Source organism: Nicotiana sylvestris, chromosome 6, assembly GCF_000393655.2.
Source record: "Nicotiana sylvestris chromosome 6, ASM39365v2, whole genome shotgun sequence".
Lineage (NCBI taxonomy): Eukaryota > Viridiplantae > Streptophyta > Magnoliopsida > Solanales > Solanaceae > Nicotiana > Nicotiana sylvestris.
In genome coordinates, this window is record NC_091062.1 from 206,710,647 (window position 1) to 206,722,512 (window position 11,866).

The 11,866-nt window shown below is 36.9% G+C and overlaps 1 protein-coding gene across 1 annotated transcript; it reads left to right on the plus strand.

Annotated features, from left to right (window-relative positions):
* The first annotated feature begins 5,004 nt into the window (after positions 1 to 5,004).
* LOC104230138 (aquaporin TIP2-1-like) lies at positions 5,005 to 8,718 on the plus strand. The gene is made up of 3 exons (XM_009782878.2): positions 5,005 to 5,528; positions 7,149 to 7,399; positions 8,150 to 8,718. Exons 1-3 carry the CDS (start codon positions 5,402 to 5,404, stop codon positions 8,516 to 8,518), a joined length of 747 nt encoding a protein of 248 aa, XP_009781180.1. The 5' UTR covers positions 5,005 to 5,401; the 3' UTR covers positions 8,519 to 8,718.
* Positions 8,719 to 11,866: the final 3,148 nt, after the last annotated feature.

Below are 11,866 nucleotides of genomic sequence, written 5' to 3' on the forward strand. Positions count from 1 at the left end.
CCTACCAGAAACAACAAAAAGTATTTGTAATTATAAAAGAATAACCGTGTGCAATAATTGTCTTAAACCCTTCCTTCTTCTTCTCCTTATTCACCACACCCTTTGCCTTCTCATCCACAACAACTGGAGCCGGAGCGGGGGCCAGAGACAGAGAGACAACATTTCAACAACAAATAAATTGAAAAGAAAAAAATGACTAGCAAACTCCTGATAATGTTGATTTTGATGAGAATCATAAGTAAGAGTACCTGGATAAGAAGATAAGAAGCCGCGAGAGGGAGAGGCGAGACGGAGAGAATGAGACTGGTGCCTGGTAGTGGTGGAAGTCGACGACGACTGGTGGGCGGTGGCTGCTGGTTTAGGCGTTAGGGTTGGGTTTCTGTGATTTTGATTTTTGTCGTTAGGCGTTAGGGTTGAGAATGAGACTACTGGTTTCTTTGGATTAGGAGGAGTGCATTAGTTTTACTGTTTTAGTCTTAGAAAAAGATAGACTATAGACTATAGAGACAGAACAAAGATGGGTTTGATTTTTATTATTCAAGTTCAAGTTTTTTTTATATTTAATATATATAAATAAAAATAAATTATATATATATATATATATATATATATATATATATATATATATATATTCTTAATGGGTTAACGGATTATCCGTTAAGAAAATTGAATAATCCGCCCCAAACCGATAAGCCGTTAATAAAAAAAATTTAATCTGTTCCCCGTCCGTTAAGCCGTTACCAGTAAGCCATTAAGCTTCGGTTCGGTTCGGTTTTCGGTTTCAGATCGGTTTTGAATAGCCCTACCCAAGACCATAGAAACGACGTAGTACGGGAGTGGAACTATGTCATTTTGAGTTCATAAGCTTTAATAAATCCTGGCCTTTCATCTCGTTTCATCTAACGACCTAAAACACTTCTCTATTCTCGTTTAAGACTGTCCAAAATTCCTCAGAGACGGTCAGTTCCCAAACATCCTTCACTTCATCTCTAGGAGCCCTAATCTGCCACCCTAAAAGCTCACCATCATCGCTGGTGGCTGCGCAGCTTTGCACCACCTTACCCGCCTCAAAATCACATCATAGAATCCCCGTCGTCCTCTCATGCCAAATCCATAACCCGTTCCTATCAAATCGCCCTTAAACCCTTCGAATCTAAGATCGAAGGTCGGGCACTTGAATCTTAAACTACCCAAATTCACTCAAATTTGCACCCTCACAGTCACTACGTCTCTCCAAACCCAAAACTCTAGATTATTTGCCTGAATGAACCTAGATTTTTCCGAGTTTGGGATCTAGGGCTAAATATGATTTCAAAACTGGAGTCGAGTTGAAGTCCTTTGCTCGTCTGGGTTTGAAGCTCGCCTTGATAGGGAATTCTTGTTTGAGGGAGTTCGTTAAGACGAGTTTCTCACCCTTGAATAGTAGTTCGAGTTGGCCAGTAGATTCGCCTCTATTTTCATCTACTGTGGTTAGTCATTTTGTTTTCTTTCTTTTCTTTTGATTGCGTTGTCTGTATTTGTCCTCTCCGGTGTTCTTCTTCTCTCTTTCTTTTCTTATTCAAATATGTTTGCATGATAGGCCTTTGAATCCGTATGGTTCTGCATTGGTCATTTCTAAATTCCTCTGATTAATCTTTGTTACAATTCTGTGGTTTAGTTTGATTTGGCCCATTGTTTGTTTTAATTTCATTGAGTCAGATTGTGGCTGCTTTCTTCTTCTTCTTCTAAACTTGTCGTGTGTTGGTCTCTGTTTGGCTTAGGCCTTCATTACATGCAGACAGGCCCATTAGATGAGGCCCAAAAGGTTGTGGGGGAAGTTTTGGGTCTGCCAGTCGTTTAATGGGTTCCAAGTTTCAGATATGGGTAGGTAATTATCAGTAGTTTAAGGGTAAATTGTAGCTGTTTAAGGGGTAGTTCATGGAAATTGGGCAAGGGAATCTTTTGTAACTGCATTGGGAAGCTTCTAGGAAAGTGGGGGAGGGGATTGGCTTGCAAAAACTGATTTGAATTGGGGTTTGAACTGAAATAATGAAATTGGGGAAAGGGGTGAATGATAATTAACAAAGTTATTACTGCTGCCCTAAAAATCCCTCTATAAAGTCCCCATTTCCTGAATTTTTGAGGGGGATCAGACTTGGAAAGATTAGAAACGGCTGAAAACAAAAATACCAAAGGGGTTTGAATAATCAGAAGAAAATACAAAGACAAATCACAAAATTACTATTACATTGAAGTTTTTTCTGTAATTCTTGGTGGTTTTCAAATCTTGAAGTAATTTCTGATGTATTCTGGGCTCGAAATGGTTTAAGGAAGTGGGATTGGTTGTTGTTGATCTGCTGATTTGCACTACTACACTGCTGCTGATTCCTCATCTTCTCTTGCTTTAATTTCTGTCCCCAGGTACTTCTCAGACCCCCATGAATGTATGAAATGTGAGCTTGAAGCCATGTAATCGACTGGAAGCCCAAGATGCACATTAGTCTCCTGACATTGAATATTAAATGTATTTTCTTAAAAGTTTTGTATTAATTTAGTACATCTACGGTCCATTACGTTCATTCATGTCATTAAGATTTACTATGAATTCATTTATAGTTTCATGTTGGATGGCTTGCAAAAAGAACACCTCTTGTCGGGGTTTATTTAAATGCATTTGGTTTAAAAGCTACTCCATGCTTAGTATAATATGTATTCCTTCATGTTGCTACTTTGCAAATTTGGCTTAAGCTATGTTTTCTCCATCTATCAGCTTGTTATTTTAGTTCTTAAAGAATTGAAGTGTGTTTGACTAAGTGAGCTGAATACCTTTCTCCTAAAACTGAAATTCTGTGTCTGTTATCTTAGTAGTACAAGTTTCTTGACATCTGGTGGAAATTTTGGTATGTGTCTTTGGTTAAAAATAAGTTTTCTTGGTTGAATATGTGGAAGTTTCATTATAAGTTAAAGTCAAATTACATATGGAGTCACAGACCTCTTAATTCTTCCGCTGAGTGAATTTTAGCTTTACTCCTGAAAGTTATGTTGTGGTCAGTTAGTCTAGGACATTTGACCATGTTCTTTGTTTATGGACTTGACAGTAGTTTAGCATGATTTGAGAATGTTTCCTTAGATTGCTGAGCGATGAGATTGTTAAGTTAATTTTGCAACATAATGTTGAATTTTGAAAGTTAGTGTTGGCAAACGTACTTAAATGCTGGATGCTGAATTATGAGGTTAATGTTTGAGCAAATATAGTGGGCTCGTTGCTGGCCCAAATCCTTTTATGTGATTGAAGGTGCCTAGTATTATCAAACACGGGCTTATAACTGGTAAGGGCAATTTGAACATTAATTTAGAGTAAACCCAACTTTTGGACCTCTTTTTAGTTAGTTAAGTATTGCCCTTCACAATTAGAAATCGAGGTGTGCCACTGGTGAATCTTCCATGGCCCTCGCCAACTTGAAAACGCGTAGGTGCTTTAGGCGCGTAATTTTAAATTAACTTCCTTAAACTCGGGTGTGCATTTCATGTGATCCAAATCCATATCTCAACAACGTTAGATAAAATATGTTGCGGATCACGGGTGCATTTCATGTGGCGTGATCCAAAGCGTGTTTTAAATAGCGTTGAATCTTCTTAAAAATGAACAAAAGCGGTTAATAAATCAAAATCTACCATATGTTAAAATACGTGTTAAAATCATATAAATAAGCCAATTATAACAACTGAGCGACCGTGCTAGAACCACGGAACTCGGGAATGCCTAACACCTTCTCCCGGGTTAACAGAATTCCTTACCCGGATTTCTATGTTCGCGGACTATAGTACAGAGTCAATCTTTCCTCGATTCGGGATTTAAAACCGATGACTTGGGACACCATAAATTATCTCAAGTGGCGACTCTGAATAATAAAAAATAATCACGTTTCGATTGTCACTTTAAATTGAAAAAAACTCTCTTATATACCTCCCTTTCAGGAGGTGTAGGAAAAAAAGGAGGTGTGATACCTACCATTTCTCTTTTCTGTTAATTTCGATAGAAAAAATTAAGAAATGAATTTTCAGACTCGTACAGAAAATGATATTCTATAAAGGAAGAGAAAGGTAAAGAAATAAATGAAGCAGTAGTTTGCAGAGAATATACAGTTCGATCTTGTATAAGGAAAATGATTTATAAATGCAGGCAACCACCAAGCATGACTGGAGCAACATATCTAAATATTTATTATCTATCCATCGGCAAGTCTGCCATTTCTCATTATTGATTAAATGATTAAACTCTCAATTATATTATATATACTAATAATATAAAGATTTTTTGTACCATTAATATAATATATAATGCATTAATTACTTGTAATTATCTTATAATGACATGAATATGCAATTCATTTTGTACCTAACCCCAATAGTCCTGCCTCCATATATGTAGTATCACCAACTCTTTTCTTAATGATTTTTTCTTTTGGCAAATTAAATTATAAAATTGATCGGTCGATTAAAATTAATTGTATTCACTAACCAAGAAATATACTCCCTCCATTTTAATTTATGTGAACCTATTTTCTTTTTGGTCCGTTCCAAAAAGAATGACCCCTTTCTAAATTGGGAAACAGTTTAACTTAAACTTCTAATTTTACCCTTAACGAGAAGCTTTTATAACCACACAAATACTCTGGCCCCTTTTTGACTTGTTTAGGACTACAAATTTCAAAAGTCTTTATTTTTTTCTAAACTTCATGCACAGTCAAATAGGTTCATATAAATTGGAACGGAGGAAGTATATATAAAATATATATTTTTTTAACTATTATCTTTTGAAATGCCTAAAAATATGTATTTCTCTATTTTCTTCGCAAGGGAACCCCTAGCCCACCCACCCAAAATGTTTTATTGATTGGATCACATGGATGGTTATTTACGAGCTTCGAGACAATTCCATAAAAGCATGTTAGTGACAGCTAAGTTTTGTAACAAACACCTACATTGGATAAGCATGGTCATGTTTATTCTTATGTATTTCCTATTTCCCTTATAACAAAAAGATGCTCGCAGAGGGCGAAGTCTCAATTTTAAGTTTATGAGTTCGATATTATAGTTCGTTTAAGTTATTAGGTTTTAAATTAATAATTTATATATATTTAATATATTTTTTAATTAAAATAAATATATAATTTTAACCACAATTATTGAATTCGGCTGAACCCGTGTCCTGCATGCTAGCTCCACCCCCTAGATGCTCGTACCACCCTATAGTATACTACAGTGCAAAACTCATGAATTGCATTAATTGACACCATATTTTATTCTTATATTTGCAGTATATATAGGCTGACAAAAGGGCTCTTCAAGTCATCCAAAAGCTTTATTTGCTATCTGTCTATTAATTTGTTTCTTAGAAGAAATTATTTATTCTCTGAAAATGCCTTGCATAGCTTTGGGACGTTTTGACGATTCATTCAGCTCAGGGTCTATTAAGGCTTATATTGCTGAATTTATCTCTACGTTGCTTTTCGTCTTCGCCGGAGTTGGTTCCGCCATTGCCTACAGTTAGTAACTCTCTTCGTTTCTTTCATTTAATTAATTATTTATTACTACTAATACTTACTTATGAACTCAAATACGTACATTACGTACCTTTGTTTACGCTGAAATATTTTTTTGTTAATATTTTACGTAAAGTTTCTTAACGAGAAAGTAACGCTCACTTTTAAGTCATAATGATACCATGTATAGAACAATTACTAACATGTAAACAAAAAGTATATACATTCAAACCTCTTGATAATATCCTCATTTGTTCCAAATTTTTTTGATTGTTATAGCAAAAGTATTGTTATAGAGGACATATATTATAACAAAGCGTAAAAAGTGATTTTTATAGAAAACTTGACTTTGATGGTGAATGACTGTCATATAACATCATGATGTTATATATAGACAAGTGTGACCGTAGAGCTTTTACAACACCTATTATATACATATATAATAGGCGAAATTCATACGGAGACACTTAAAGTTGACACGATCTTTCATTTAGACACTTGAACTTAAGAGAGTTCCTATTGAGCATTTATACTACCCGAAACTTATTCCAATTGAGCACTTCTTGCTGAGTTGGCACATAAAGTGAATTTCACCCGATATAGGCGCGTGAAGACCCAAAAAAATAGATTTTTTCTTTTTTCTTTTTTATTTCCTTCATCTTCTCCCTCAGAAACAAAACAGATCTGCGTCTCTTCACTGCCAGAATTCGGCAAGAGAAACCGGCGACCTCATCCTCTCCAAAAAACCAACGAGTTCCCCTCTTCTTCTCCCGTGCTGGTCACAGAAAAGATTCCAAAACCCTAGGAAAACGATCTGGGTTCCAACGAGCTCCCCTCTTAACAAGAGTTCAATGTTCTTCAATTTTTGATTTTTTAATTTTTATTATTGGATTTTAATTTTTCTTGTAAATCCTGGATTTGATTTAAGGTTGGAGAAGTCAAGAGCAGGAGCCGCATCCCCTTGTTGCAGAGAACTGCAATTAAATGAAATCCACCATTAATGGGTCTTTAAAAAGCTTGAAGGTTTAAAATGGGTTACTTGATTTGATGAAAATTTGGGAAATTAATATTGGGGTTGTCTTCGGGTTGTCGTGGGGAATGTTTAGCTGAAGTTATAACAAATTTGGTGGAGTTTCTCTTTAAAATTTGGATTAAAATCATGCTTGGAACAAGAACATACATGAAAATTATGAAGAACACCAAGACCACTAATTATTTTGTTTATTAAATAGATTTAACATAGTTTTTCCTTTTTTTTACTCAAAATAATATATGTCCTTTTATTATTCTTCATTCGCCACGTCAGTCGCGAGTGCATTTCACAAACTTTGTAAGTTTGGCTGATTGTCAAATAAGTGCTCAATTGGAATAAGTTTCGGATAGTATAAGTGCTCAATAGGAACTCTCTTAAGTTCAGGTTTCTAAATGAAAGATCATGCTAACTTTAAGTGTCTCCGTATCCGTATGTATTCCGCCTGTATAATACTATGTGACAAGCGTAGTTTGACACTCTGATATCGTAAGTAACTTGTTATAGCAGGTAAAACTACGTTACTCCTTTGGGCATTTTGGCTTTGATTGTTATTCTAAATAAATTTGTACTTCAATTATATTAAAATGCAGACAAGTTGACAGCAGATGCTGCTCTTGATCCGGCGGGACTAGTAGCAGTTGCAGTTTGCCATGGATTGGCTCTGTTCGTGGCGGTTGCTATTGCCGCTAACATCTCCGGTGGTCACGTTAACCCTGCGGTTACTTTTGGTTTAGCTCTTGGCGGTCAAATCACCATTATTACCGGCTTGTTCTACTGGATTGCTCAGGTTTTGGGCGCCATTGCAGCTTCCTACCTCCTCAAATTTGTCACTGGAGGACTAGTAAGTCCTAATCATATAGTATTTCTTAAATATACTTAGCTAGCTTAGATTTTGTTGTAACTTAAAAAAAAATTGAAGTTGTGCTGAACGTAATTTTTAAAAATTAAAATTGTGTTTGGACATATATTTTATTTGAAAAAAATTAAAATTTTATGAGTGCAAGAAAAAATTTCACTTAAAAACTGCCCTAGACCATTTTTTGGGAACTTGAAAAAAGTTTTCAATTTTTTTTTTCAAAAACTAATCAAATTCCTTGAACAAACAATGTTTCAAATATTTTTTTGGAAAAAAGTTGCCAAAATCTATGTCTAAATGGATCCTTACTTTGGATGTGTGCGAATAAAATCTCAAGTAGAAAGTAAAAAAGAAAGTGCTTATAATAAGAAGTCGATAATCTTAACGGTGTGAGGTCTTTGGGAAAACCATGTGAGTTTGGCTCAAACCAGACAATATTATATCATATTGAGGGTGTGTTTGGCATGAAGGAAAATATATTTTCGGAAAATGTTTTCCCATGTTTGGTTGACTTAAATGTTTTGGAAAATATTTTCCCCATGAACTCATTTTCCTCCCTGTGAAGAGAAGGGAAACAATTTTCCAAAACTCTTTTTCAACTTTCTCCGTCCCTACCAACCCACCCCACCCCACCCCTACCCCCACCTTAAATAAATGTGTTTAGCCAAATATTTATATCCTAATTGTCATTTTATGTAACAGAATTTGATATTTATGGTTAAATCAATATGTCAGGCTGTTCCAATTCACGGCGTGGCAGCAGGAGTGGGAGCAACTGAAGGAGTTGTAATGGAAATCATTATCACCTTTGCATTAGTGTACACAGTGTTCGCAACAGCAGTTGACCCAAAGAAGGGAACATTGGGCACCATTGCACCCATTGCCATTGGTTTCATTGTTGGTGCTAACATCTTGGCTGCCGGTCCATTCTCCGGTGGTTCAATGAACCCGGCCCGCTCTTTTGGTCCAGCTGTGGCCAGTGGTAACTTCGCTGGAAACTGGATTTACTGGGTTGGACCACTAGTTGGTGGTGGTTTGGCTGGTTTAACTTACAGCAATGTGTTCATGAACTACGACCACGCCCCTCTCGTTAGTGAATTCTAAAAAATTGTTTGAATTTGATTGTGTTGTGAACTCCGTTTGCCTTTTGTAATAAAAAGGAAGACAAGCAATACTAACATATTGCTGATTCTTTCTTTTTTCATATTTACCTATTTGTATTGTTTTTCTTCTTCCTTTTAAGCCTTTGTAAAGATCCATCCAACTTTGATGAAATGTTCGAAATGATGCATGAGATTTGATGAGATTGCTTTCATTCATTGATATTGGTGTGCTTTATATTTTGAAATTGTGTTTAATGTTTATGTAATAATGATATAATCTTTTTATAACAAGTACAATAACTCATCAACAACAACAACCTAGTGAACTCTCACAAATGGGGTCTGGGGAGGGTGGTGCATACACAGACCTTATCCCTACTTCAGAGGAGTAAAGAGGCTGTTTCCGGTAAACCCTCGGCACAAGAAGGAAAGAGACAGTGTATCAGTAACAGCGAAGGAATCCAGAAAATAACACTAGTAACGCAATAACTAGAAAATAGGGAGCAAAGTAATAATACCAAGCAGTAACAAAGGCACAGTACTACAGACGCAAGAGAATAATAAGGACACAAGGACCACTAAACATATTACAACCTAACCTACGACCCTAATGAAGTGTTAAGAACACAGCTGAGCCACTAGCAGCCTAAAACAAAACACTATCATACTAACCTTCTATCTCCTAACCTTCAACCCTAATGCTCAACCTTCACAACTTTCTATCAAGGGTCATGTCTTCGAAAATCTACATCCGCACCATGTCCTGCCTGATTACCTCTCCCTAATATTTCTTAGGTCGCCCTCTACCTCTTCTCATCCCCGTCAAGGCCAACCGTTCACACCTCCTTACCGGTGCATCCAGGCTTCTCCTCCTCAAGTGTCTAAACCATCTAAGCCTAGCTTCCCGCATCTTGTTTTCATGGGAGCCACACCTATCTTTACCCGGATATTTTCATTCATAATCTTATCCAGCCTAAGTACAATAACTCGGTAAGATTATTTAACTTTTATACACCGATAACGTAAAAGAATTTTTACACTATTGGATAGTTACATGTAACCACCAATAAGTAACTTGGCAAATAAGCTTAAACTACACTTCTTTTACACCACGTAAGTGCACATAAGTAAAATGATAAATTGACTCTAAGTGAAATTAGTAACTTACAAAATAAAGCAAATAATTTGCATATAAGTCAAATGTATTGATATTCGTGAATCGTGATACAGTAGTAGCAGTACCTTTATAGCTTTTGGAGACAGTGTCTCTTATTTAGACTTTCCCGAATTCACGTTTGGTAATGAAAACAAAGTGTGATTAATAATCCAACAAACAGATCGATGCTAATCGTTATTAAAGGGTATATAAATATGCCAGTTTTATTTTGTCAATAACTGTTGACTTTTGGCTTAATGATTGATTATCTTGCCAAATAAACACTTCCTAACATTATGATCCACTCGTCATGTGAGCTGTCTTAGCTCGAGTCTGGGTACTGCCTTTGTATTGAACTGTCTTCAGTGCTAGGAAGTAGCATTATATTATTATAGAAGGGGCAATTATTAGAACTTAAGCTTTTGGGGCACCATAAAGTTTTATCTTTTTAGCCCGTTTTAGTGCTCCATTAGCAACTTCCACCAAAACTATACAATATCCCCAAAAAAAAGATCGTTATGGAAATTGAGCAAAGCATCCTACAAATTCAGTAGCAAATACATTAATGTAATTTGAAACAAATAAAAGAAGAAAATCGAAGATAGTCGTTAATAAGTTTGTTTCTCTGTTTACCCTAAAATCCGAGTGACAATTAAATTTGTATTGAGATCTTAAAGATATGTGATTTAGTCCAATATCAATTGATAATCAAAGAATCAAGCGTATAAATTAAAGAAATAAGTTGAATCAAACCAGTAGACAAGCCAGTCTCGACCTCGAGCTAAGGTGACCTCGAGGTAGGTTAGTAAGAACAATAAAGCTAAAAGACAATTCTGATGAGCAATAAGCAAGAAAGTGAAGAATGTATATTGTCTTGTCAATGATTGATGCGTTACAAATGATTGGGATCCCATTTATATAATGAGGGAATCCTAATAAGGTACACTTCTAATTGTCGTAAGGAATCTTATTATACAGTTGTCTAACCGCCTAGTACAAATCCGTTCCGAAATTTACGCCGTGATCTCAGGGCCACAGATGTCTAACGGTACTATTTCGAGGTTGGTCATACTTGGCTTCGGTGTTCAACAAGCACTTCGATCTTCGAGCCTTGTACTCCGCCATCGGACTTGAGCCCGGTCTATCTCGTACTTGTTCTCGGAGCGACCCCTCGAGTCTACGAAATTGGGCATGCCTGATTTCAATGGTACACATATAGTCCCCACGTTTCTTAGAGTTAGACGATAAGAAACGATTTGAGCCTTGATTTTTCGGAGCCCCTGATGATGATGTCATCCCCGTGACGTATGCACTCGAAGTGATCAAAGTGTCCTAGCGGTTCGTTTTCCCAAACATTAAATATTTGCCAGTGGCGGTCGGGCACTAGCGCCACCGAACCGTTGCCGCTTGCCTAGAAATACAAGGCCCCTTCTTCGAATTGAGAACTTTACTTCCATCTTTAAACCTCCTCCTAACTTCTCTGATATCTCCCCTCCTCTTCATTTCTTTCTCTTACCATCTGCTACTTCTGCCTTTTTAACACCGAAAAACACAAAACTCCGCCTCTTTCCGCTTCTCTAAACCAAAATCAATGGCGAAAACCTCTAAAGCAGTTCCCCAAAAGGAGAAAGCTTCATCCTCTTCTTCCCATTCGGCCAGTGACAAAGCGTCAGCCCTTCACGAGATCGTACTCAGTGCCTGCATCATAAAGAAAAACTTCAGAGTTGAAAATCTCCCCCGCGGTTCCTGGCCAATGTGAGCATGCATCGAGGTATATCTCTTCGATGACGGAGAAACACCTCGAGGCTATGAAAAAGGATTGTGGCTGGGGAATGAGGTCGTGGTACAGATCCCTACCCCCGAGGAGAGTATCACCACTCATGTGGAGGGGTTCCTAAGTGTTTACACTTACCCCTTCACACTGGGTCCCCTCGATCCAATCGTGATCGACTTCTGCATAAGATATCAAGTCACCCTCGGCCAGATCCACCCTTCTTTCTGGCGCATAGTGATAATGCTTCGCTATTTTTCCAGCAAGGCCGAGGGGCTCGAGTTCACCCAAGATAGTTTATATGAGTCTACCAAACTATAGAGTACCAGGTCATCTATGAGTTTTCACTGAGAATACTAATAAAACAGTAAGTAAATAAGATATGGAGTTTTACGTGAAAAAATCCCTGCTCAAGGGGATAA